The 22,556-nt window shown below is 39.5% G+C and overlaps 1 protein-coding gene across 3 annotated transcripts in view; it reads right to left on the reverse strand.

The window, feature by feature from the left end:
- DST (dystonin) overlaps positions 1–22,556 on the reverse strand; it is a 1,528,317-nt gene that overhangs the window by 520,990 nt on the left and 984,771 nt on the right. For 2 of the 3 annotated variants that reach the window (XM_086926448.1, XM_086926449.1), the window contains 2 exons: positions 22,238–22,373; positions 12,920–19,228 (listed from right to left, as the gene is read on the reverse strand). In XM_086926448.1, coding sequence (XP_086782574.1) covers positions 12,920–19,228; positions 22,238–22,373 — 6,445 coding nt within the window. The remainder of the gene's footprint in view (positions 1–12,919; positions 19,229–22,237; positions 22,374–22,556) is intronic. The other variant, XM_086926451.1, reaches the window with a different exon arrangement.

Raw genomic sequence — 22,556 nt, forward strand, 5'->3', positions numbered from 1 at the left:
TGCAGAACTGGTGCCAAGGTGCTTTTATGTTTTGACAAGCTTAAGTATCTTTTATGGTTACTAGTTAACTAAATAAAGAGTTACGATGACTGGCTAACTGTGTGTCAAGAGGCCTACATCGGTTACATTCCAATCTAGCCCACTGCAAAATGCTGCTATTAATCTTGTACATGCTTCCCTCGCTCTGTATGAATAGAAGACATAGAAATGGAAGAAACACCCAATGTATTGTAGAAAACCTGGACGATGCTCTGCAGTAACAATTATAATATTATTCAATAATAGATTACATGAGAACAAGTCAAAATATTGGGTTCTTTCACCTCTTCACCATTTATTTTTTTTGCCAGCTTCTCAAAATCTCTTTCCTGTTACCACTGTTGTTCTATCAACTAACACCAACACTACACCTCTCACTGATGCTTCTAATTCCAAGTAATATACTAACTAGCTCAACAATATGTTCAACTTTACCTTACTATTTCGGGCAATAGGGAAAAAAGCCAAATACCTTGATGATATTAATCAACTCAGTTGCATTCTGCCAGTCCTTACTAGGAGCAACACCTGACTGTGTGGGAGCTCTCAATAATTTAGAGAGTACAGTTTCTCTGTGGTCTTGAAAAAGAAGGTTCAACCATATTATACCTTCGAAGCGCATTGACGCCTGTTTACCATAAACTCACCTCTCTTAATTTACCGCAAATGTGGATGAATTTTGATATATCAGGGTTATTTTGTATAGCTTATGGTATCGGTTATGGCACCTGATGACAAAGACGGAGACTAATGCCTTTATCAACTCTCGTGTTGTTTTTTAAAATTTGTGGTATCGTAATTGATATTGCTGTTTCCTGTGGGAAAAATAATTTTCTCTTCCTTTTTGAATGAAATGTTTTTTAATGTTGTATTATATTTTTAATAAACTGATCATATTAATGTATAATTTGCAGGTTTCTGTTACAGTTGACTTTGACAGTGACCCCTCAGGTTGAATGTGGTATGCTTGTTGTTTGAAATAGGACTTTATGTATGGTGCATCGTGATTTAGTTTGGTTCAAAATTACTTCCAGAGGACATTCCTTTTTGAGTTTCTGCTTGAATCCTAATCCTTTGGTTTCCAAAGGGCCCCTCTCCTTTCTAAGAAGAAGTATCTATATGTCTGCATTCGGGGCGGATCTCTGTCCCTAGTGCAGACATTAAGATACTACTCGTAAATGCCCTTTGTGAATTCTCAAAGTCGTAAACTTAAACGTTTGGTCTAACTTTAGACCAAACGTCTAAGTTTACCTTTGTGTATCTGGCCCAATCTGTTGTTCCTACTGTGTTGATGTAAATTAGATCATTTTCTGTTTTGGGCATTCACCTTGTCACTAGTACCTCACTATTCAGAGTTGTAGTTAAGTGGATTTGACTACTATTCAGAAAATCTTTTATGTCACTTCTGGTGGGTGGAGGTGTCACAGGCTTGGCTGCACTGTCCTTACCATGAGGCAGACCAGGCATTGTGGCCTCAACTCAGGGGAAGAATTGTGTCTTGTGTTTCAGTCCAGTTGTGCAGTGTTTTTATGTAGCTTTTTAAATCGATTTTTAATTTTAGTTCTCAATAGAGAGATGGACTCGGCTGCGAACTCCTCCTACATGAATAACTGATCTTGCTCTTTCTGATGGCAAAGGACAGTGTGAGGTCTTGTCTTTAGGCCTGCACTGTCCTTGCCAGATGGATATTGACTGCTAACAAGCTGGTGGCGGAGTACTTCCTATCACTTTTGACATATGCGATTAACTTTTATTTCTTTATCATTTCCTTATGCCCTGTGCTTGAGTTGTGGGGTGCATCAACCAATATTGCCACTGTTATTCCTGCTCTACCAGTCGTCTGGAAAGCCCCTGCTTTTAAAGCTTCCTCTTTTAAGTCCATGATCATTGTTGCCATTATTTCAGTGAGAACAGCGAGTTTCTCCATCACAGGGCCACAGCAGCAATTGATTTCATCCACTTATGTATAAGTTGATTCAGCCTTCCTGCCTTGTTATCGATGACCATTGTGTAGGTGACTAAAGTTTGGGGCATGGCAATTTAAATATCGAATTTTTCTTCCTGTGGCTACTGTGGTGAGTACTGTATCAATTGCCTCCCAGATAGTTAACACATTTTCCACAACCCCCTTCTTCACTGGATCATGGTATTCATCTATTCTCATGAAATTTGGGGCATTGGGCAGCACTTGAGGGCACGGTGGGTGGTGTGGAGTTCAGTTGCAGACCAGTTTTTAATTCATTTCTTGTGCTATTTATGTATGACTTGCCTTCTGGCATACTGCTAAGCAGCACTACAAGGCCACTAATGCTCACTTTAGAACATAGGAGCATTAGTAGGAGGGAACTCCGTTCTGTTCCATTAAAATTAACATGCCTGATTTGGGGGCCCCTTCATTGTATCTGTAAGTTGGTGATTCAAGCAGTAGACGTACCTCTCTAGTAAACACAATGGGCTCGATACATAAAGGTAAACTTAGATGTTTGGTCTAAACTTAGACCAAACTTTTAAGTTAACATCTTTGGAAAGTCACAATGTGTGACTTGAATTGGACCCTGAGTGAGTCTGTGACTGCATAAATTTGTAAAACACCTCTTAATAGTGGTCTACATTCTGTCCTGACTTCCCGATCCAAACTTAAAGAACAGATTATCTTAACAGATATTGCAATAAAATGATTGATGTACTTATTTACACTACGTGTACAGAACTGACCTAGTCATATGGGCCGCGGAGCATTTCACACAAAACTGGTATATGAAATGAAAAAGAAATTTACAAAGCGCAATCACCCAAAGGTGTCAAGAACAACATGAGAAATTTGAAAGAGGTTGGAGGAGGAGGGAGGGTGAAACTGGTTAAAAAGAGGACACATTTTGATCGATGTGTCTTTAGAGACTTGGAAGAGCCTAAAGAACATTAAACAGATTAAACATTAAGGTATATATTTTGAACAAGTTTGTCTGTATATCATTTTGGACTGACAGCAAGTTGGTCTTTAATTATTCAGAGGATTGTTTCAGAGACTCAGTGTGTGACATGCGATGGACTGATCAATTTACTTGCTACTTTTTTTTCAGGATATTTAGTAATAGGTGTGATTTAAGTGAGATATTATAGTTAGCAAATGATATATATCATCTTACAATTAATATGAGTTCTCAAGGATAACCAATGGAGGTCTTTTGTAACAACTGGTCCAGGGTATAATAGCTGGTGTCTTTTAGTATCTGTGTAATTAATGATTTCCGAATTCCAAAAGGGAGCTTGTACTGCAGCCTTCTGGTCCAGATATGAGAATTATCTTTCTTCTTTCTGACGTGCCGTTTTTTTAGAACAATCTTTTTATTTATTTATTTTATGAAAAAGAACAAACAACTACAGTATTGAGAACATAACATAGGAGTGAATGTACATAACCCCTTTTTTAACCTCAGAACCATTATAGAGGGTTTAAATGTGGCTCACAGTCTTCAAATATCTAGTAAGGATCTTCACAGCTTTTTTATTCTAGAATGGCCTGGAAGTAATAACAAGCTTCATGGTAGTACCTTGTGGGATCAGAGCCTCACCCGTCCTCATCACGTGTGCCCCTATCTTGACCCCCTCCAATAAATAGTTATGCAGTGGGGTCCAAATATTTTTTGGCATAGCGCTACTGGGCATCAGATCTGACTAGGCCTCTTGCTGCTCTGTAATATGCCAAATCTCGTAGCCAGTTTGTGACTTTGTGTGGGGACCCCTACCCCAGCAAATGAATACTCTCCTCTTAGCTAGCAGCTAAGCCAGCACAACGAACATGCATGTCTTAGCTGAGAAATCTTTCACGTAACCTAAGAGTGCTTTTTCTGTCTCTAATGGTATGTCAGTATCAACCATCTCAGAAAGGGTACTAAGTGTGGGTGGCCATTAGTTGTATACCAGGGGAAAGTACTTAGCCAGATGGATAAAGTCAGTGTCATCCAAATCACATCTGACACAACGAGAATATGCACACAGGCCCATCCGATAGACTGCCACAAGCTGCTATCAAGAATTTAGGGCCATGTGTATCAACACATTTTCCCATAGACACAGAATGGGTAAAACCCTTTGATACATCTGGCCCTTAGTCATTTGTAAAATGCTTATTAAAAAAATAATGTGCAGAGCTTATATTTGAAATGAAATGTGTTAAATGTAAAATTTGTAGTAGGAAACCATTAAAAAAAACTATAGGCCTTTAATATAGAAATGAAGCATAGGTTCTTAACTTTACATAAGCAAAGCTGCAAGGAGTGTAGAGAATATATTAATACTGAAAGGCCTGTTTCCTACATTGAGTAGTTGTCTGTGGAAAATGCTTTTCTTTTCTTTACTGCAGATGTAGCAATTTCGGAAGCTACTGTTTATCAGCTAAGTGAAAAGACACTCTATTAGATGACTGATAGTAAGGTTCTTACTGCATAAGATACAGACAACAGGGAGGTTGATTCATGAGAAGAAGTTTGGGAAAACCAAAAAGGATGTGCCGCAACATTCAACAACACATGGTTAGAAGACATTTGTAATGTGGTGAGAAGATAAAGAGTAAACCTGGTCCTAGGGGCGTGCTGAAATCTTATTGGTTAACATGAAGAAGAAAGAATATTAATATCGAAAAATAGAAAATGTGTATTCCTCAAAGGGGGCTAACTTGAGCAGTATGATCAGAGGGGGATGGCGGGGGTAGCTTCAAATTTCCCAAAAATCATGCTGGGATATCTTGGTAAAACAAATTATATGTGAAACAGGAGATGAGGGGGTTAAGGGACAGTGGAAAAAGAGAAAGGGGGTAGATTGTTAGGGGTACTTAAAATGCAATACCTTTCAAATGAATCAACATTTTTTAAGGCCTTCAAAACATAGACGAGGGAGAGTGTGTGTGTTTTTTCAGTGTGGGCATGTAAAAATTACAGGTGTAATCTGACAGACATTTCTCATTACTCGACTGAAAGCACTTGTACCCAACCAATTTCTACAGAATACATTTTTTAGAGGGCGTGTAACACCCCCCCTTAAACTACCCCTCCAGTTCCCTTATCCCAGATTCTCTGAGAGGAGGCTGTTTACTAGGGGCCAGATGTAGGTCGGTCGGTAACGGCCGAAAATCGGTATTTTCGGCCGTTACCGACCGGTTTACAAGTTTTGGCATGTAGGGGGCAATATTTTACTGAATCGGTAAAATTACCGATTCGGTAATTTTCCCGATTCGGTAAAATAAAACATCGGTAAATTTACCGATTTGAAGCCACCCATATGTAGGTGGGACTCTTCAGAGTCCCAGGAGCCTTAAGGAATCGGTATTTTACCATCAAAACCAATTTGATGGTAAAATACCGATTCCGGTGTGCATGCACATGTGTGCATGCACACCTATGTCATGTGACAGGCAGACCTTCCCTTAGGGCAGGTATGCCTGCCACATGGCACCTGTGCCTGTTTTGGGGGTGCCAGAGGGTGTCAAAGTGACACCCCCTGCACCCTTGTGAATTCTTTAATTACCGATTCGGTAAATACCGAATCGGTAATGCCTAATCATTCCTATGGGCTTCAAAGCCCATAGGAATGAATGGGCATTACCGATTTGGTATTTACCGAATAGGTAATTACAGAATTGTTAAGGATTCGGTAAAGAATCCAGATGTTGGGACCTACATACCATTTACCGATTTTGAAATACCCAATCGGTACAATTCGGTATTTTAAAATCGGTAAATGTTTTTTACCTACATCTGGCCCTATATTTCTTAGACATCTATTTATTAGAAGTCTTAGTTTATTTCAAGGTTTGCTGTTACTTGAGCTGAGAATACTTTCCAGCTTATTATGGTAAAGCTTCATGCTTGTGCTTGAGTCTCTAATCAGGACCCTTGATGGGTATCTGAACTGACACCTTTATTTCTTCTTGCATTTTATTTTGATTTCTTTAGATTAGGGGAGTTATTTTATGGAGCATGCTTGTTGTATTATTATTGTATCAATTGCATTATTGATTAATATATTGATTTACTTTATTATAAAATATTGATTGATTGATTATATTAACGTTTAATTATGAGACTTGGAAAATAATACCCCAATAAAAGAATGAATAACCGAAAGATTTGAAAATAAAACCCTTTAACTCACACTAACACTCTTTATTGCCAGAAGTAAAAGAAAGCATAATTGATAATGCTTAATATTGACTTCAGCTCCTTACATTTCAGTTGACATCAAAGATCCAGCGACCTGTGCGTGGGGTTTATGATTGATGAGTAAGTGATAGAGAAAACATGTGCTCCAACAGAGCTATGGTAGATCTTGTGGAGGAACTTAAAATGTATCAAACGGAGACCAATGTTTCTTCTCTGACATGTCTACAGAAGAGGTTGCCAGACCTGGAAATAAGGAGTCATCTATACACCATACAAATACTGATTCTCCATATCTTGGCCAGAGGCAGGGGAGGATTTTGAGCAAATCCTGCACCCTATGAAAGACTGCGTTCTTGAAATCTGTCAAACATTAAATATGTAGGACACTTGGACTGACTGAAAGGACCCTAAAAGGTGAGTAGAAGAAATAAAATTGCACCATACAAATGACTACAGACCAAAACACAATTTTAGTGTTTGTAGGACTTTGCAATGGTAGCGGAATTTATATTTTCACACTTAAATATAGATCAGTGGCCATAGCTTGCAGATTCTGATAAAAAAATTAAGAGCAGCCACACTTTGATGCATTGCAATGGTACAAGTCATAAGCATGGCTGCAATGATTGAGTAAAGATAACTAAATTGAAGTTCTTGCCCAGTAGCCTTTCTGATTCCTCCTCCTCCTCTCAGCGTACTCAATAAGAAGTTCTAAATATCCATTCATTCTTTCTTATCTCAAACCAATTATACATGATAAAACTAGCAATTACTGTTGAAGGGCGAATAACGATAACACACAATACGATATCCTACATTTAAACATGTTTCCTCATTTCTCTGATGAATTTGAAGTTGCTATTAATTATGTAGGGCCATGAGCAGCAATGAGCACTAATTCATTCCTATTGGAGTTTAATTTCATGTTAACATCTTTTTCAACTACTGGCTATGAATTAAGTAAACTGTTCTATTTCTAGAGGGATTTTAGTTCATGAAGCCTTCCAAGCAAATCAGGTGAAAATGCATTTTCATATGCTAGAGTGCTGCGCTTAAAAATCAACATATCCTGGCTGCTTTAATGAGAAAAGGATCTAAACTGTGCTTGTACCAATACTTCCTAGTCTTGGCTTATTGGCTACTGCAGTCTCCAGTATATAAACTATGAGACTTTTTCGGTGTTACTTCAAGTAGAGTGTGGTAATTAAATAGGCAGCTAGGTGTCTGTAGTAAGGCATTCGAAATATGGAATGGTCCTTGGACTGACAAAGCCCTTTGCACTCAATTTGACATACCCTCAGGGACTGGGAATATAGCTGCTCCTGATGTAGGATTTCAGGAACCCAATACTGACTGCATTGCTGATGTTCCTTCTGCGAGTTGGAGCAAGGACATCACATTCCTCTTATTTGAGGCATTCCCCATGCAAACCATTCTAGTGTCGGTATAGAGTGAGGCATTCCTAATGCAAACTATTCTAGTATCCATAAAGAGTGACCTCACAGAAGTGGTAACAGGGCCCACTTAAAATGCAAAAACCTTACTGTAAACTCTTGGCAACAGCATATATGATGGGAAAATCTCTTCATAACAAAGAATTGACTTTCAAAAGATGGAGGATTTCAAGGAGGCCCTATTGCAATGGGAGATTTTTGATCCTGTGGAAAGGTGCTGGTGGAAACAAAATAATCTATTATAGTGGCTTCAAACATGAATGTTATGCAATTATAATATAGAAAATGAGGCTAAACTGTTAAGGAAAAAACGTGTTAGTATTTTCTGGGCTCAAGAATTCAAAGTGATAGCTTGAATGCACCTCAAGCTGCAAATATCCCTGAACGGAACCCTCGCCTACCGACCATCCGGACCACAAGCCACCTTTACCAACTTCATAACTGACTTTGTCATTCCACTCACCATGATCCCAGAGCCTATATTTGCCCTGGTGACCTCAACTTTCACCTGGAAGACCAAAACAACCCCTGCTACACAGCACTCTTCAAAAGTTTGAGCAACATCAGACTCACCCAGCTCATCATAGAACCAACACACACAGCAGGACACACACTGGACCCTATCTTCACCACAAGCAACAGCATCAAATACATCTCCACCACACAGATCACATGGACCGACCACTCCATCATCTACTTCCAAATCAACACACCTCAAATCAATATCCCTACCAGGTTCAGCAATCCAAACCGCAGCTGGAGCAAAATTACAGAAGCAGACTGGCTCTGAGTCCTCGGCACTGATCAGCATAGCCTCAGAGACAACCCGGACAAGGACATCAACAACTTCAACAACTGGATGAAGAACTGTGTGAACTCCCATCAAACCCAACATTGTAGATCAAACAAGCATGCCAGTTGGTACACAAGATCTCTGAGACCCCAAACAACACTGTAAACAACTATCATGGAAATGGCGAGCCAGCCACAACACCACTGAGGGTACACTAAGACACTATTACCAGCAAATTTGAGAAACCAAAAAAAACCTGGTGGACAGCTTTGAAGGAAGTTGCAATAGTTGCAAGCAAATCTTCTTGATCATCAAGGATTTCACCTCACCACCAGCCACTGTCAACAACATTGCTACCTCCCAACAACTCTGCAACAACCTATCCAACATTTTGCACTACAAAGTTGCTATTTTCTACAGCAACTTCGTACACCAACCGAACCCCTGAAACCTCATTGCTTGCCTACGCACCACCAACCAAGACGGCCCCTGACCAAATAGACAACTCTCCTCAGAAACGACGCAGCAGCAATCATGTGGCCTCTCCACTCAGGGGTCCCACCGGATTCATGCCCCCACCACATTTACAATCTGGGAGCATCCCCAATCAGCACCACCCTGACCCACATCATCAACAACTCTATCATGTCCTCCAATTTCTCGGATGAATAGAATATTTCAAAAATCAACGCCCTCCTCAAGAAGCCCACAGCCAACCCAAATCAACTGAGAAACTACTGATCCATCTCTCTGCTCCCCACCCAGCCAAAGTGATTGAGAAGCCCATTAACAAGCAACTCACAACCCACCTTGAACTTCACAAACTTTTAAACAACACACAATCAGGATTCAGAAATAACCACAGCACCAAAACAGCACTCATTGCAGCCACGCATGGCATTCAAAACATTATATACTGAGGAGAAACAGCGGTCCTCACCCCACTTGACCTCTCTGCGGCTCTCGATACTGTCTCTCACAACAGCCAAATCTGAAGACTCAAGGAGATTGGCATACATGGATTTGCTCTCAAATGGATCAGTTCCTTCCTCACGGGAAGAACCCAAAGAATGCCACCCTTCACATCAGAGACCAAGAAACTGACATGGGTGTACTACAGGGATGGTTGTATGTCAATACAACACGGTGTTTACACCGCACTACCATTACAACGCTGGTTTTACAACACAAATGATTACCACGACTTGCGCTGTAGGGTGCTGGACTTAGGAATAGTAATATTTACTATTCCAACACCAGCCTACGTACAGTAGGGAAGGTGTTGGAATAGTAAATCTACTATTCCTTAGCCTAGAGCGCCCTCCAGCGCAAGTCATGGTAACGGCTTGCGTTGTAAAACCAGCGTTGTAATGGTAGTGCGGTGTAAACACCGCGTCATAATGGATGTTACCCACAGGGATCGTCCCTCAGCCCCACTCTTTTCAACATTTACATGACACTGTTTGCCAACATAATTTATTTTATTTAACCTCTTCCATGCTCATGACGAGCTCAGCTCGTCATTAGGCACACTGGAGCTGTGCTCATGACGAGCTGAGCTCGTCATGAAATGCTGCTTTCCAAGGTTTTTCAGCACAGGACGGGAAAAGCCATAGCAGCTAAGGTGTTAATTAAAAGATTTTAAATAGCGCTGGCTAGACCCGGAGGTATCAGAGTGCTTTACATGGGTATCAGACAATAAATTGCATGTTACAGCTTTACAAAGGTTAGACAGTTATTAGAGCATGGCAATTTTAGTTACAAGTAAGGTTGAGACAAACAAAAAGGAACATATAGGTAGGGGAAAAAGCTGGCAAGGGGGAAGACACCCATCTCATCCTCTCCCAAGAGAAACACCTGCAGCACAAACTTCACCAACTGCATGACCATGGTAGCTGACTCGATGTGAACTAACTGCCTGAAGCTCAACTCCAAAAGGACGGATGAACTGGTCTTTGGCAACAAGAGCTCCCCATGGGATTTCACCTGGTGACCGTCGGAGCTAGGACCAGCACCCACATCCACAGATTACACAAGAAACTTAAGGATTATCCTAAATGACAAGCTCAACATGATGGCTCAAGTCAACACCATGTGCACCTCCTGCCTTTCACATCCTACACATGCTGTAAAAGATATTGAAATGGTTGCCTCAGAAAACCGGATGGATGATATTGCAAGCACTCATTACCAGCAAACTAGACAACAGCAAAACTCTCTATGCCAGAATCTCCAAACAACTCCTACACAGACTCCTGACCATCCAGAACTCAGCCGCAAGACTCATACTCAACTTCCCATGCAGCACTCACATACCACTGCACCTCAAGAAGCTTCACTGGCTCTCCATTCTCAAGTGCAGCTAATTCAAACATCTCACCCACACATACAAAGCTCTACACAACACAGGTCCAGAATACCTGAACAGTCTCAAGCACTTTCACCAACCCACCAGATACCTACACCTTGGGACACCTACAACATGCCTCACTCTCACTCAAACATACTCCCTGCATCTGCAAAAGCAAAACTGGAGCTCGCTCAATATCCTACATTGCACCAAAGACATAAATCAACCTCCCTCAACACATCAGAGCCTCCTCTCTTCTTGAGTACTGCAAGCAGCTGCAGACCTGGCTTTTCATATAATCACCTTGGGATTACCCACCTTGCCCAAGCACCTAGATACCCTCTCAGGTGATTAGTGCGCTATACAAATCAACATAACAGAACATAACAATTCGGAAAATAACTGAAGCAATTTAATCTTTCAGCATGCCATTAAAAGAACAAAACAAGTACATGTGAGATTGCACATCTAAAGAGTAAAGAGAGAAACATAGAAAAGAGTGAACTAAATCATGAATGCTAAAATATTATTTTTGTGATGTCAACAAAATGGTATACAATATAACAAGCCTAGTTAAAAAAGAAATGTGTTTTCAGTTTTTTTAATAGTTTAGCAGGATAGACAATGGAATTAGGTTGACTACATCGTAACATTGGAAAAATCCCTAAAATCCCTAGGTTGGTGGCAACAGTATTAGTTCTGTTTAATCTCTTTTAAAACATTTGGATAGTTTCAGATAACCTTGTACACATCACAAACGTAGGAACCGGAAGGATATTTGCAAATGCTGGTCAGTTAGGCCACCATCAGTAGTCGAGAAAATATTGGATTTCCAAATGAATGATTTGAAATTAGTATATATGAGGATCAAGCATGTTTTAGAAGGAAATTAGATGACAGCTACAGTCATTTTCTTTGGACTGATAACAGGGGAAACCTATCAAGATAAAGCAATAGACAACATGGTGTGTGACATTTAGTAGACAACATGGTGTACATAATCTATTATGACTTAAAAAAAGGTTTTGCTACTTTTCAACAAACTGTACAGTCAGGTGATTGAGTCTGGAATGACAAAGTGATAGGTGTTGCATAAGTATGGGAACTGGACTGTGGAATGTGACTGCCACAGGAATTAGCTCACAATCTAGTGCCTTGAATGCATTTATAAGGGAAAATGCAGGGAATGTGGCAAAATAGAATGCCTTTTTGCATAATACAAGAACAGGTATCATCAGGTTGATATAAGGGACCTATCAAAATTAATAAGGTGTAATTTTAAAAAGATCGAAAAGTGTGGTACATAACGGCAGGAAATCAATGAGTTAATTATTTTCGAAAGTATTATTTGCAATTTTCCTATGTATTCTATAATTTTGAGCAAAACCTCTTTTTATAAATATTGATCTCCACTTTTTATACCGTGGAGAAAGTCACACGCTGCACCTCGACCCAATCTTTTTGATGTACAAAATCCACTTTTGTTCCTATCTTCGCAAACACAAATCGGTGTTATGCTCTGCAGGATGTACCATATGGCCCCCTGCATTTTCAGGTGTGTTTCAGAGCACACTGCCATTTGCAGCGGAGTCTCAATGTTCCTCAGTATGGATAACCCATCAATCAAAGAAAATGGAATCTTTATTTGTTGGTCCTTCAGCAAAAGGAGCTAATCTGATCCCAGAAGGGAATATGTTTCCCATGTAGGGAGAGCGGCATCGTGCTATCAAGAAACAGTACCAAGGCTCGCTGGCCAGCCAATGTATGTATGTATAGGCATTTATATAGTGCACTACTTACCCGGAGGGTCCCAAGGCGCATTTTCCCAAACCTCCAGTAGGAGAGAGCTAGATGAAGGAGTATGTGAGAGCATATCATTCTATAAACTTCACTATATTCAAGGGTTTTTCAATAACACAATGCCACAGATAGTTATACACATATATACTATCAGGAATTAATATCCGCATACATGAATATATTCATTTATCAATAAGCACCAACATTTGATCTTGCACCTGAGTACGACCGAGTAACAATATGTACAGTATTTTAAAGTATTGGCAAGAAGTGATTAACAGCTTTAGGAAGAACAGTTATATCAGCAGGGATTCATGTTACTTACTGGTTTCTCTTTGGACACATCCTCTGCTTCAGTTGCGTCTTTATGACACTGCTCAAAAGCACTGTTGATCTTGAACTGTTGATTGTCTCGTTGCAAACTGTCAAACAGCGATGTGTAGTGTGTCACTGGGCTCTCTGAACGACTGTCTGAACCAAATTCTGTAAATCCTGGGTCTGATTTCTCAGATCCTAGGAGGTCCTCTTTACTTTTACCTTCTTCACTTTTTTGGGCAACTGCAAAGAGTTCTTTTGTCAAATCACTCATCAATTTCTCCAGCCCACATCTCTGTTCATTGTCGAGTGGAATTTGAAATATTTGTTCCAGCTGAAGAGCAATCAGTTCAGGTGCATTCGCTATCAGTTCAGGTGCATTCGCTATCAGTGCTTGTTTCATGTCAGTAATGGCCTCCACCCTCTCTCGATCTGGATGATTTACATGTTCATGGTTATATTGAAGTTCTGTCTGATTTGTTCCTCCTTTGTTGCTTTGAACCTGTTTGAACACATCAAGAAGGAGATCAGGACTTTTCTTCTCAGGGCAAATAATAGTGGGTTTATCCAGGTTACTTGTATCAGTACACGGAACCACTGGAACAGTGGGACTGTCTTCAGTTCCATTGTCATTTGAAGACATGGTAGCAGATTGTTCTAAATCTATGCAGCTGACCATTTTCAGTACATTTTGCACTAATGCCTTTGTATCGGAATAATTTAACAGTTCACTTTTCAGTATACAGGCTCCCTTGTCGTTTCCCTGCTCTTGCTGTTCAACAAAACACAGGTTTTTATTTTCACCACTCGAAGGTTCAAGCAAAACATGTGAAGGAGCGAGAGAGTGAACCTGGCATGATGCTTCTCCCATGATTTCTTCTGCTTCAGTTTTTTCAACATTTTCCATTGTTCTTTGAGAAATCTGAGGTGTATTTAATTTATGTAGGACATCCTTGTGGTTGCAGAGTTGGCCATTTGCTGTACCACCCCACAGAACCTGGTCGTACATATTAATATCAGGGTCTTCAGTTTTAACTCTAGTTTGTTTGTTCTCCTCTGGTTCTAATGTGTTAGGCAACACAATAACAGGTGCTTCTGAAAGGAGCGGGAGTTCTTCTCCAAACAGAGTTCTAGAGTCACATGCTAATGACTTATTCATAGACCATACATTAGTCTTTCCTAGGCCTTCCTTCTCAGAATAATCCAAATCATGTATTTCATTTATTTTTACAACTTTTGTCTCCTGTGCACATTGTTTCAAGTATGATGTGAGATCAAGATTGCCCCCATTTCCTTCTACTGTTTCAGACTGCAGCTCATGAGAATTGCTTTCAGAAGTAATTGTCACAGTATCACTAGAGTTCTTTTTCAATTCATCTTCATCTAAAGTGCCGACATTAGTGCTAGGCTTAGCAAAAGATGAATCAAATATTTCACCAAGGTGCTGAATATGAGTAGGGTTTATGCCAGATACAGATATTTGTGTTTCTTTAATGTGGCTGTTTTCTGGTAGCTCCAACATTTGCCTGGGTGTATCTGTATTCATGCTTGGATGGTCATCATCGTGACTATGCACCTGATCACAGACTGAACTGAGATTTACATCATCCTTCACTTGGAGTAGACATTTGAGGTCTTTGGTGTTGGGTTTGACTGGAATTTCTTCAAACACATCAAGAATACCTAGCTCATTTATTTCCTTTAAGTTAGCTACAAACCCATCCGAACTTGTCACTTGGGACTCAGCTTCTACTCCAATTATACGACAACTTGAGTCTAACTCTGTAGTAAGAAGTGGTTCTTCATTAGGAGGAATGTTTTGTTTATCATCGACATACAGAGCAAAAGCACTTTTGAACTGATCTGCTGAAATGATTGCAGGTTCCGTGGGCAATCTATCAGACAAATCCTTATAAAGGGCTGTATGACCTGTGACAGTATGCACATCACTGCTAAGAAAAGCCTCACTTGTGGCAGTGGTTTCATTTGTGAATATGTCTGGTAGGATCACTCGCTGAATTAGCTCACTTTCTTTTACATCTCCAGTCAATCTCTGAATGTTTTGCTGGTATTGCTCTGTGCTGGAATTTATGAGGTCGCATTGACATAGTTCTAAACCTTCTTGTGTACCTCGTTCTAACACATATTCTTTATGTTCTGAACTATCATTAACACTTTCAGGCATTGCTTCAGACCAAAATCCTAACTCATGCTTAGGAGCTTCCATGGCCTTCACATGGTCAAAACTTATTTTCTGCTCATTGCTGCTCACTGATGTCAAAGGTGCAAATCCCCCTACTTTATCTATAGAAGGACATAGAAGATCAACTATATCACCATTTTCTTCATACCGCGAATCACATGGATCCATTTCTGCATTATTATTTGAAGCATCAAGATCCTTGGTACCATCATTGAGTCTCTTTTCAATTAAATTATTAGACACATCTTGTTCTATGTTGTTCTCTCCCACATCAACAGTCTCGTGCAATTCATACGAAGGGCTAGAGATTTTGACAACATTTTGCATACAAACAATACTTTCCTGTTCATAGTCATCTGCATAATATGTACTTTCTGTGTCTTCTTCTGGTATTGTTTCCAAATATTGCCTACTGTTACCCATTTCCGTTTTCATTACTGTCAGTTCATCTGTGTGGTTTCTTTCACAGAAGTACACACTGTCCTGAGCAGGGTCTAACCCATCATCGAGAAAAGATAATGGTCTCTCACTTGCTGTAATGTCATTACTCATTTCTTTCCTACCAACAGATGGATTGTGCCATTGAGTCCCCTTATCTGAGTCATCTTCACTGTCATCTTCTTCAAGAAGTGGTGTATCATAATCATCGTCACTGCTGCTTTGTTGTGGTATATCACAACTATACAGTTCTGGATGATGAGTGGAACCATCCTCAGTGTCACTGTATTTGGGCAGTAGGACATCACCATTGGAATCTTCAGGCTGCGGACGGCCTTTTTCATCATCATCGCTGTAGGAGGGCTGGAAAATATTTGGACCATGTTCTTGATGTATAGCCATTTCTACCATATGCTCATCTTTGTTTTGCTCTGAAGTTTCAAAATTAAAACTTTCAGAATAAATAACATTGTATTCGCTACTGATTATGTTCGTTACACTTCTAATCTCAAGTTTTTCTGTGAGAGGTGTGATAGAATTATTGTCGGCAGCTATCTCTACATAGTCACTATCAGCATTATCTTTAGAGGGAGGATCATCACAGCTGTCATTATCAAATGGGTTGGGCAGCAACGTTAGACTTTCATCTTTAAGAAATGATGTGTCATGCGTGTCATTATTATGTAGGTTGCGTTGCAGTTGTGTATCAGGGCCAGAAAGTTCAGATTGGATCGTATCAGCAACATCACTGTCACATATACTAAATGGCAAACCAGGACTTTCAGAATGTTTAGCCAGAGAAGACATATTATTGCCATTCATATTGACTATGTTGGGCTGTTCAGTATTATAGCAATCCTTATTACTAGTGATGTGCTTGGAGGCTTCACAATTGTTATTTTCTGCTACATGAGCCACACTACCACCTTCACCGCTGTGATCCCTCTCTGAAATAGAAAACGTATTTCCTTCTAAACATGGAGCAACACGTTCATTGATATCACAGATATCCTGCAAGGCACGTCCATCACACACTTCCATTACAGGAGATTTATGCCTGTTATTGTAACTGCTTATATTGTGAGATGTTTTACAGTGGTAATCCCCTGGAAGAGGATTATCACCAGCATCATTATCACTTCTGATCTGCTGTGAAAGACTGCACTGATGATCATCAGACAGGGAAGAGCTGAAGTCAACACTACCACTGCTGCTGTTCTGTGATATGTCAGAATGACCAAAATCAGGAAGAGGGCCATCATAACTACCATCAAAACTATCTTGTAGCACTTCTTGACTCACCTTACCTAATTCAGACTGATGAATGGTGTTAAATTGCAGAGTATCATAGCTTTCAAAATGGTAACTATCATCTTTCTTTTCAGCCATGCTGGTAGTAGGCTGTAGTGTGTCATACATTTTAGAATGAGGAACATTATCTTTATTTTCAGACATACTGGCATCATACTGCGAAGCATCATAACTTTCAGAATTAATGCCACAATTCTTCTGTTCAGACATATTGCCATTGTTCTGCAAAGCATCGTAATTATCACACAGTACTTTGTATTCTTTACATCTGGTTACAAGAATATTGCCTCCCTGTCCACTGCTGTAGGTGCTGCCTAGATCATTGATGAAGTAGGGCATATCTGTGTCTTTAACATCATCCAAATTCTGACACGCAGTATGATCATTCTTTGACGAACTGTACAATGCAGGGTCAATGTCTGTTACCATGTCTCTTCCATCTAAAAAGGTAAAATGAACAGCAGAGTTTTCATGTGACTCAATAAGTCTGTATTCATCATTATTCCAACACTGTGTTTCCTTACATTGCGTTCCATTTACTTGTTCAGAATGATAGTGTAAATGTTCAGCTATCTCACTTCCATTAATGCTGTCAACATCACTTCTATCTAGAGCATCTTGTTCAACAAGATCAATGTCCATCTTACCCTCAATTCCCAGAATTACTGTGGTTGTATCTAGCACCAATTCAGAATCCATCTTAGCAAAATCATTTTCTCCATCAGCATTTTCAATTTTCTTTACAGTTAAATCACCCAGGATGCTTTCTGTGTCTTCATGTAGTTTCAAAATAGGTTCTAGTGTGTTTAGTGAACCAGCATACTTGTTTTCCCTTTCATTTTTAACACATATTTCTTCATCTGGATTCTTCAAATCATTTTCATTTGGGTGACTAGCTATGCTAGGACACTGATTTTCATCTAGTTCCTTTGTGTAACTTTCATTTTCCAGTAGCATGCTTACTGCTTCATCTAGGTCTCCATCAAACAGCAAAAGTCGTTCTCCGGTGTTTGCATCCATGTAGCTATTAATCATGAGATAGGACAGGAATAGTTGCTTAGTTTCTTCTGGATTATGAGGAAGGGGTTCCTCTGCATTTAGAACATCTGGTTTCTGTACATATTCTTGGAATGCAGAAGGTTGGATTTCGTAAGATGACAGCCACTTGGAAGCATTCTTGCATGAAGACTCCAAGCCTTTCATATCAGCCATTTTATCGGGTAAGGTTATATCAGTTAATACAGTTGCAGTACTGTCATCTATGATGCCCATCTCAGCAGCTACACCGAGGCTAAGGATTTCAGATGTCTCTGGGATATACAGTGCAGCTATTTTTTGTCTATTACTTAGGATCTTGTGGGCTAGTTCATTTGTTATCATCCCTTGTTGAAGAGAGGTTGAAATGGGGAAAATATCACTAGTATCTGGCCAAATGAGACCGATAAATCCTCTCTGAGCCTCCAGTATTAACAGTGCACTGCTGGAGGATATTAAATTACACTGCACAGCTTCATCAACAGTTAAGCGCTTGGCTGTGAAGGGGCACAAAATCCCACCATTTTTAATCTGATTAATCAAAATGCCACATAATGTGTCCTGGTCAATCAGTCCTTGTTTCAGTGCTTCCTCCATATTGAGTCTATTCCCCAAGTCTGGTTCAATTATTCCCCCGGACAAAAGCTGAGCTCCAAGTAACCGGAACATACTTTCACGTTCCATCAGACCTTCATGGGCAGCTCTTAGTATACTTATCTTCCGCCCAGATTTAAGAGTAATTTTACCTCTTTCTTGTGTCCGGACAACTAGAAGTCTCAAACCGGTTTCTTTGTGTACTGGAGTCCTCTGCAACATCTCTGCTAGTGAAATCCGTTCTCCTGTAATAGGGTCAATAAGGTCTTTAAATAGCTTTTGTCTTTCAAGCAACTGTGAGAAAAATTCTTCTGAGATCAGGTTTCTCTGGAAAGCAGTATTTAAGGACAGTTGTTCCTTTGTTGCTGGCAACACCAGATGGTCAGAGGAAAGTTGGGTGTCAAGAATCTTGATAGCTACTTGCTCTGATATGAGCCCTTTCTCAAAGGCAGTTACAACTGGCAAACCTGATAATGATGCCGCTGAGATGACAGTTTTAGCAGTATTTAAATCATAAAGGTCTGTAGCAATGTGCTCATCGATAATTTGATTTCTTTTAGCTTCTTCAAGCTCAAAGCTTTTCCCCAGTTCGGGGGAGATAAGATCAGACAGAATTAACTGTGTCTCAAGTAAGGAAATTCCAGTATCATAATCAACAAGGCCCCGTAAAATGGACTGAAATATTGATAGAATTTCTTTTGTTGTTTCATCGATGGTACCTGCAATAACTCTAGGAACCTAAAATAACAGTGAAATAAATACAGAAATATTATTAACTATATTTCGATCCATTTAGACAATACTTAGAAATATGCTTATATGTAAATTAATATACTTACCAACCAATGACAATGTTGTGAATGTTAGCAGATCAAACGCACAAGTGATCTATATCAGTGTTTCAACACCAAAGATGTGATAAAGCTCTGAGCTCAACATGCATCTGTGAATAGAAAATCTAGCATCTAGACACATAAGCAAGGTTAGTGATAGACAAATCTAAGTAGGTGATTTTTGTGAGAGAATAGAACATGTGTCTGAAAGGCAAAACTGACATGCTCTTAAGTGCCTGTAATGGGTTAGAGTAGAAAGGCAAAGAATGTGGCATACAAAACCCCATGCTATTCATGTTTACAGCATACAATGCAATTGCACAAACACCTTACAAAAACAGGTCATACACAGAAATTGATTGTGTCCATCGACAATACTGAAAGTAAAATAAGTTGCCTCACAGTTACATAACAATGACATTTTTCTGACTCATTTCTTTTTAAATTTAAAAGATCACAGTCAATAAAAATCCAATTTGCTTAATTTCATGTGGTGTTTGTATATGCCAACATGCCGTCAAGTGGTCTCAGGCAGAAAGGAAGCAAAGGAGACTCAGACATCAGAGAGACATTCTCAGCAGAAATATCTTTGAGTGGATTGTAGCAGATTATGGTCTTAGTTGAAAGCTCAGAAATAATTTCAAACAGATGGAAAAGTGATCTTCCTGGCAGATTGACCAGAAAAGTGATTCAGAAATCTGCTCATATCAAAGATCTAATCAAACAGACCTGAGACACTTTCTTAGAAGGAAAATCAAAGAGACTTTCTCAGCACACAAATTATAGTGAAAATATCAGCAGATAGAGTAGATACACATTCTTAGTCAGCAGACCAATGAAAGGTTCAGAGCAGACAGATCCCGAAGAAGATTGCCAGTCCAGCTGAGCCCTGACATAGTTTCAATAACAAAAAACTGCCTCATGTTCAAAACTTCCATGTGCTGTACAGACCCAAATTTCCCTTCCAGGCACTACCATACCAGTCTTTCTGAAGTAAGCCTTCATTACAACTTTACAGAGAAAAACTCAACTTTAGATCTTCATGAATGTCCAAACTATTACCTATTCCCAATTGTCAAATTTCTTTTGAAAATCCTAATATATGGGAATACTTTGCAGCTATTGATCTATTTGTAACATCATCAGAGTCTAGGGGAACAGAGGTCAGGATTCCAGACTAGTTGTGTCATTGAAGCAGTATATATTGATGTCCAGAGTAACATTGTGGATGTGTTAGACATGGAAAGAATGTGCTCATATTTTTTCCATGGGTTATTGATGGCCTTTTTCAATTCTGATTATCCCGTTCCACATTTTCGATTGATGGAAGAGGTGGGAGAGATGAGGTTGGTCATATATTGGTTTATATGCTTTCTATTCAACCCACTGTCAGTGTGGCTCTGGAATGTCTTCTGTCTGAATTTTCTCAAGTGACTTATCATGTTCCACAACTTCCTACCTTTCACCTTCTGTTTAATGTCTATGGACAGTATGTTTGTGAACACCTATGCTTTATGGGTGTTAAGATTCACTGCAAAGGTTATCTTCTCACACACAGGATTATTTATGTCAATCATGAACTCCTTTAAGAAATTACCCCGCTCATGGTTGAGTCTGCAAGAAGCTACTACTTCAGTCTTAATCTGTGCAAGAGCAAAGAGCAGAGTGAACTGCATTGTGAACTTGTTCTCTTACTGTGTCAAGTCATTGAGGGCACTTATCTCGTTCCTGTCCCAACAATGCTCTGCTACTGTGCATCACATAGTTATCAGAACTCCATACCAAATATCAATCAAAATTAGGGTTAAGTTCAGAACACTGTCCACCAAGCACAAAAGCACAAGGCATTCCGACAAAGGCAGCCATATTATATGTAGACACCCAGGCCATGAAACAGAAATAGGTCAAATGACAAATGTGCAGTGCAACAATCCTATGTGTTCAGGACACCAGATTAAACATGTCCTCATCTAATTCATAAGCGCTCAGGTTAACTATCTACACTTCGGGAAACCTAAGAAAAACAATCTTTTTAAACACACCTACAGCTGTGAACAAAGACTTTGAGGAAAAAAGGAACACAGAAAGCAGGACTCCAATTACTAATGGTTCATGATTTACTGCAGCAGGTACTAGCACAACGTGCACCTTCTACTACCCCCTCTCTAGCAGGTTTTTAGAGCTTCGTATGTACTTGTCAGATTGAACTGGATGACATTTGCAGTTAGATACAAGACCATGTTCTACCTTTAGCTGACAGAAGAGAACTTGTCAGTTGATAGGTCAGGGAGGAAGGCTTGTCATACACTCAAGAAATAAATATGAAACACATGAATCAGAGGAAAAGTCCTAGCAGACAGATCAGAGGGAAGCATAAAGCAGGTAGATCAGAGATAATTTCTCAACATTGAGCAGATAGAAGATTGAAAAGTACTAAACAGATCTAGGCCATGCTTGAAATCTGCTCAACTTTTCAGCAATGGGTTTTAGTAGTGAAATCTGTAATTGCTTATCTGTCAGTCATTAGCTGGAAACACTAGTAGTAGAACATATGTTTAACAAATTGGAAGTCTCTGTCTGATACTAGTCCACTTGCTCTTTTTTAGAAAAGGAAATTTGACACATGTTGAAAATTGTAGATTTTCTCATGACCATGAACTTCTAAATACTGCAAAAGATTCCTAGTCCTTTGATTATAAAAACACAGGTATATTGCTTCAGACCATAATAGGAATTTGAAAGTACTTTAATTTTACATGCCTCTCGAACAACTAGAACTAGTAAACATATATGCATGCACATCAACATAAGCCATTGCACCATTAAAAGTTATGCAAATCACTAACACAGTTATCTTTTCACAAACATGCAATAAAATATATTTCTTGTAAGGCAACATGGTTGTCATTATTACCTTCTCCTCTACCTTCCTTTCTGCCAGACTCTGTTGTTCTTGCTTTTGCCTAACAATTTCTTCAGATAAAAAGTTGTAGGTTTCCTGAAGAGATGTTAACTGTTCTTCCATTTCTTTCTTTTCTTCATCAGACATTCTGTATAAAGAAAGCAAAATTGGTAAGAATGCAAGGTATGAATGTTCATCCATGCAAGCACATCTGGTCATATGTATGGGCCATCTGGCGGGGATATGGGATGTCGAGGCGCATGAAGTTGCAGGTAGAGGAATCTATCCAATACCAGACAGACTTTCTTTGGCTTCTGTCTGATGTCAAAAC

The sequence above is a fragment of the Lissotriton vulgaris genome, chromosome 6 (assembly GCF_964263255.1).
Source record: "Lissotriton vulgaris chromosome 6, aLisVul1.2, whole genome shotgun sequence".
Lineage (NCBI taxonomy): Eukaryota > Metazoa > Chordata > Amphibia > Caudata > Salamandridae > Lissotriton > Lissotriton vulgaris.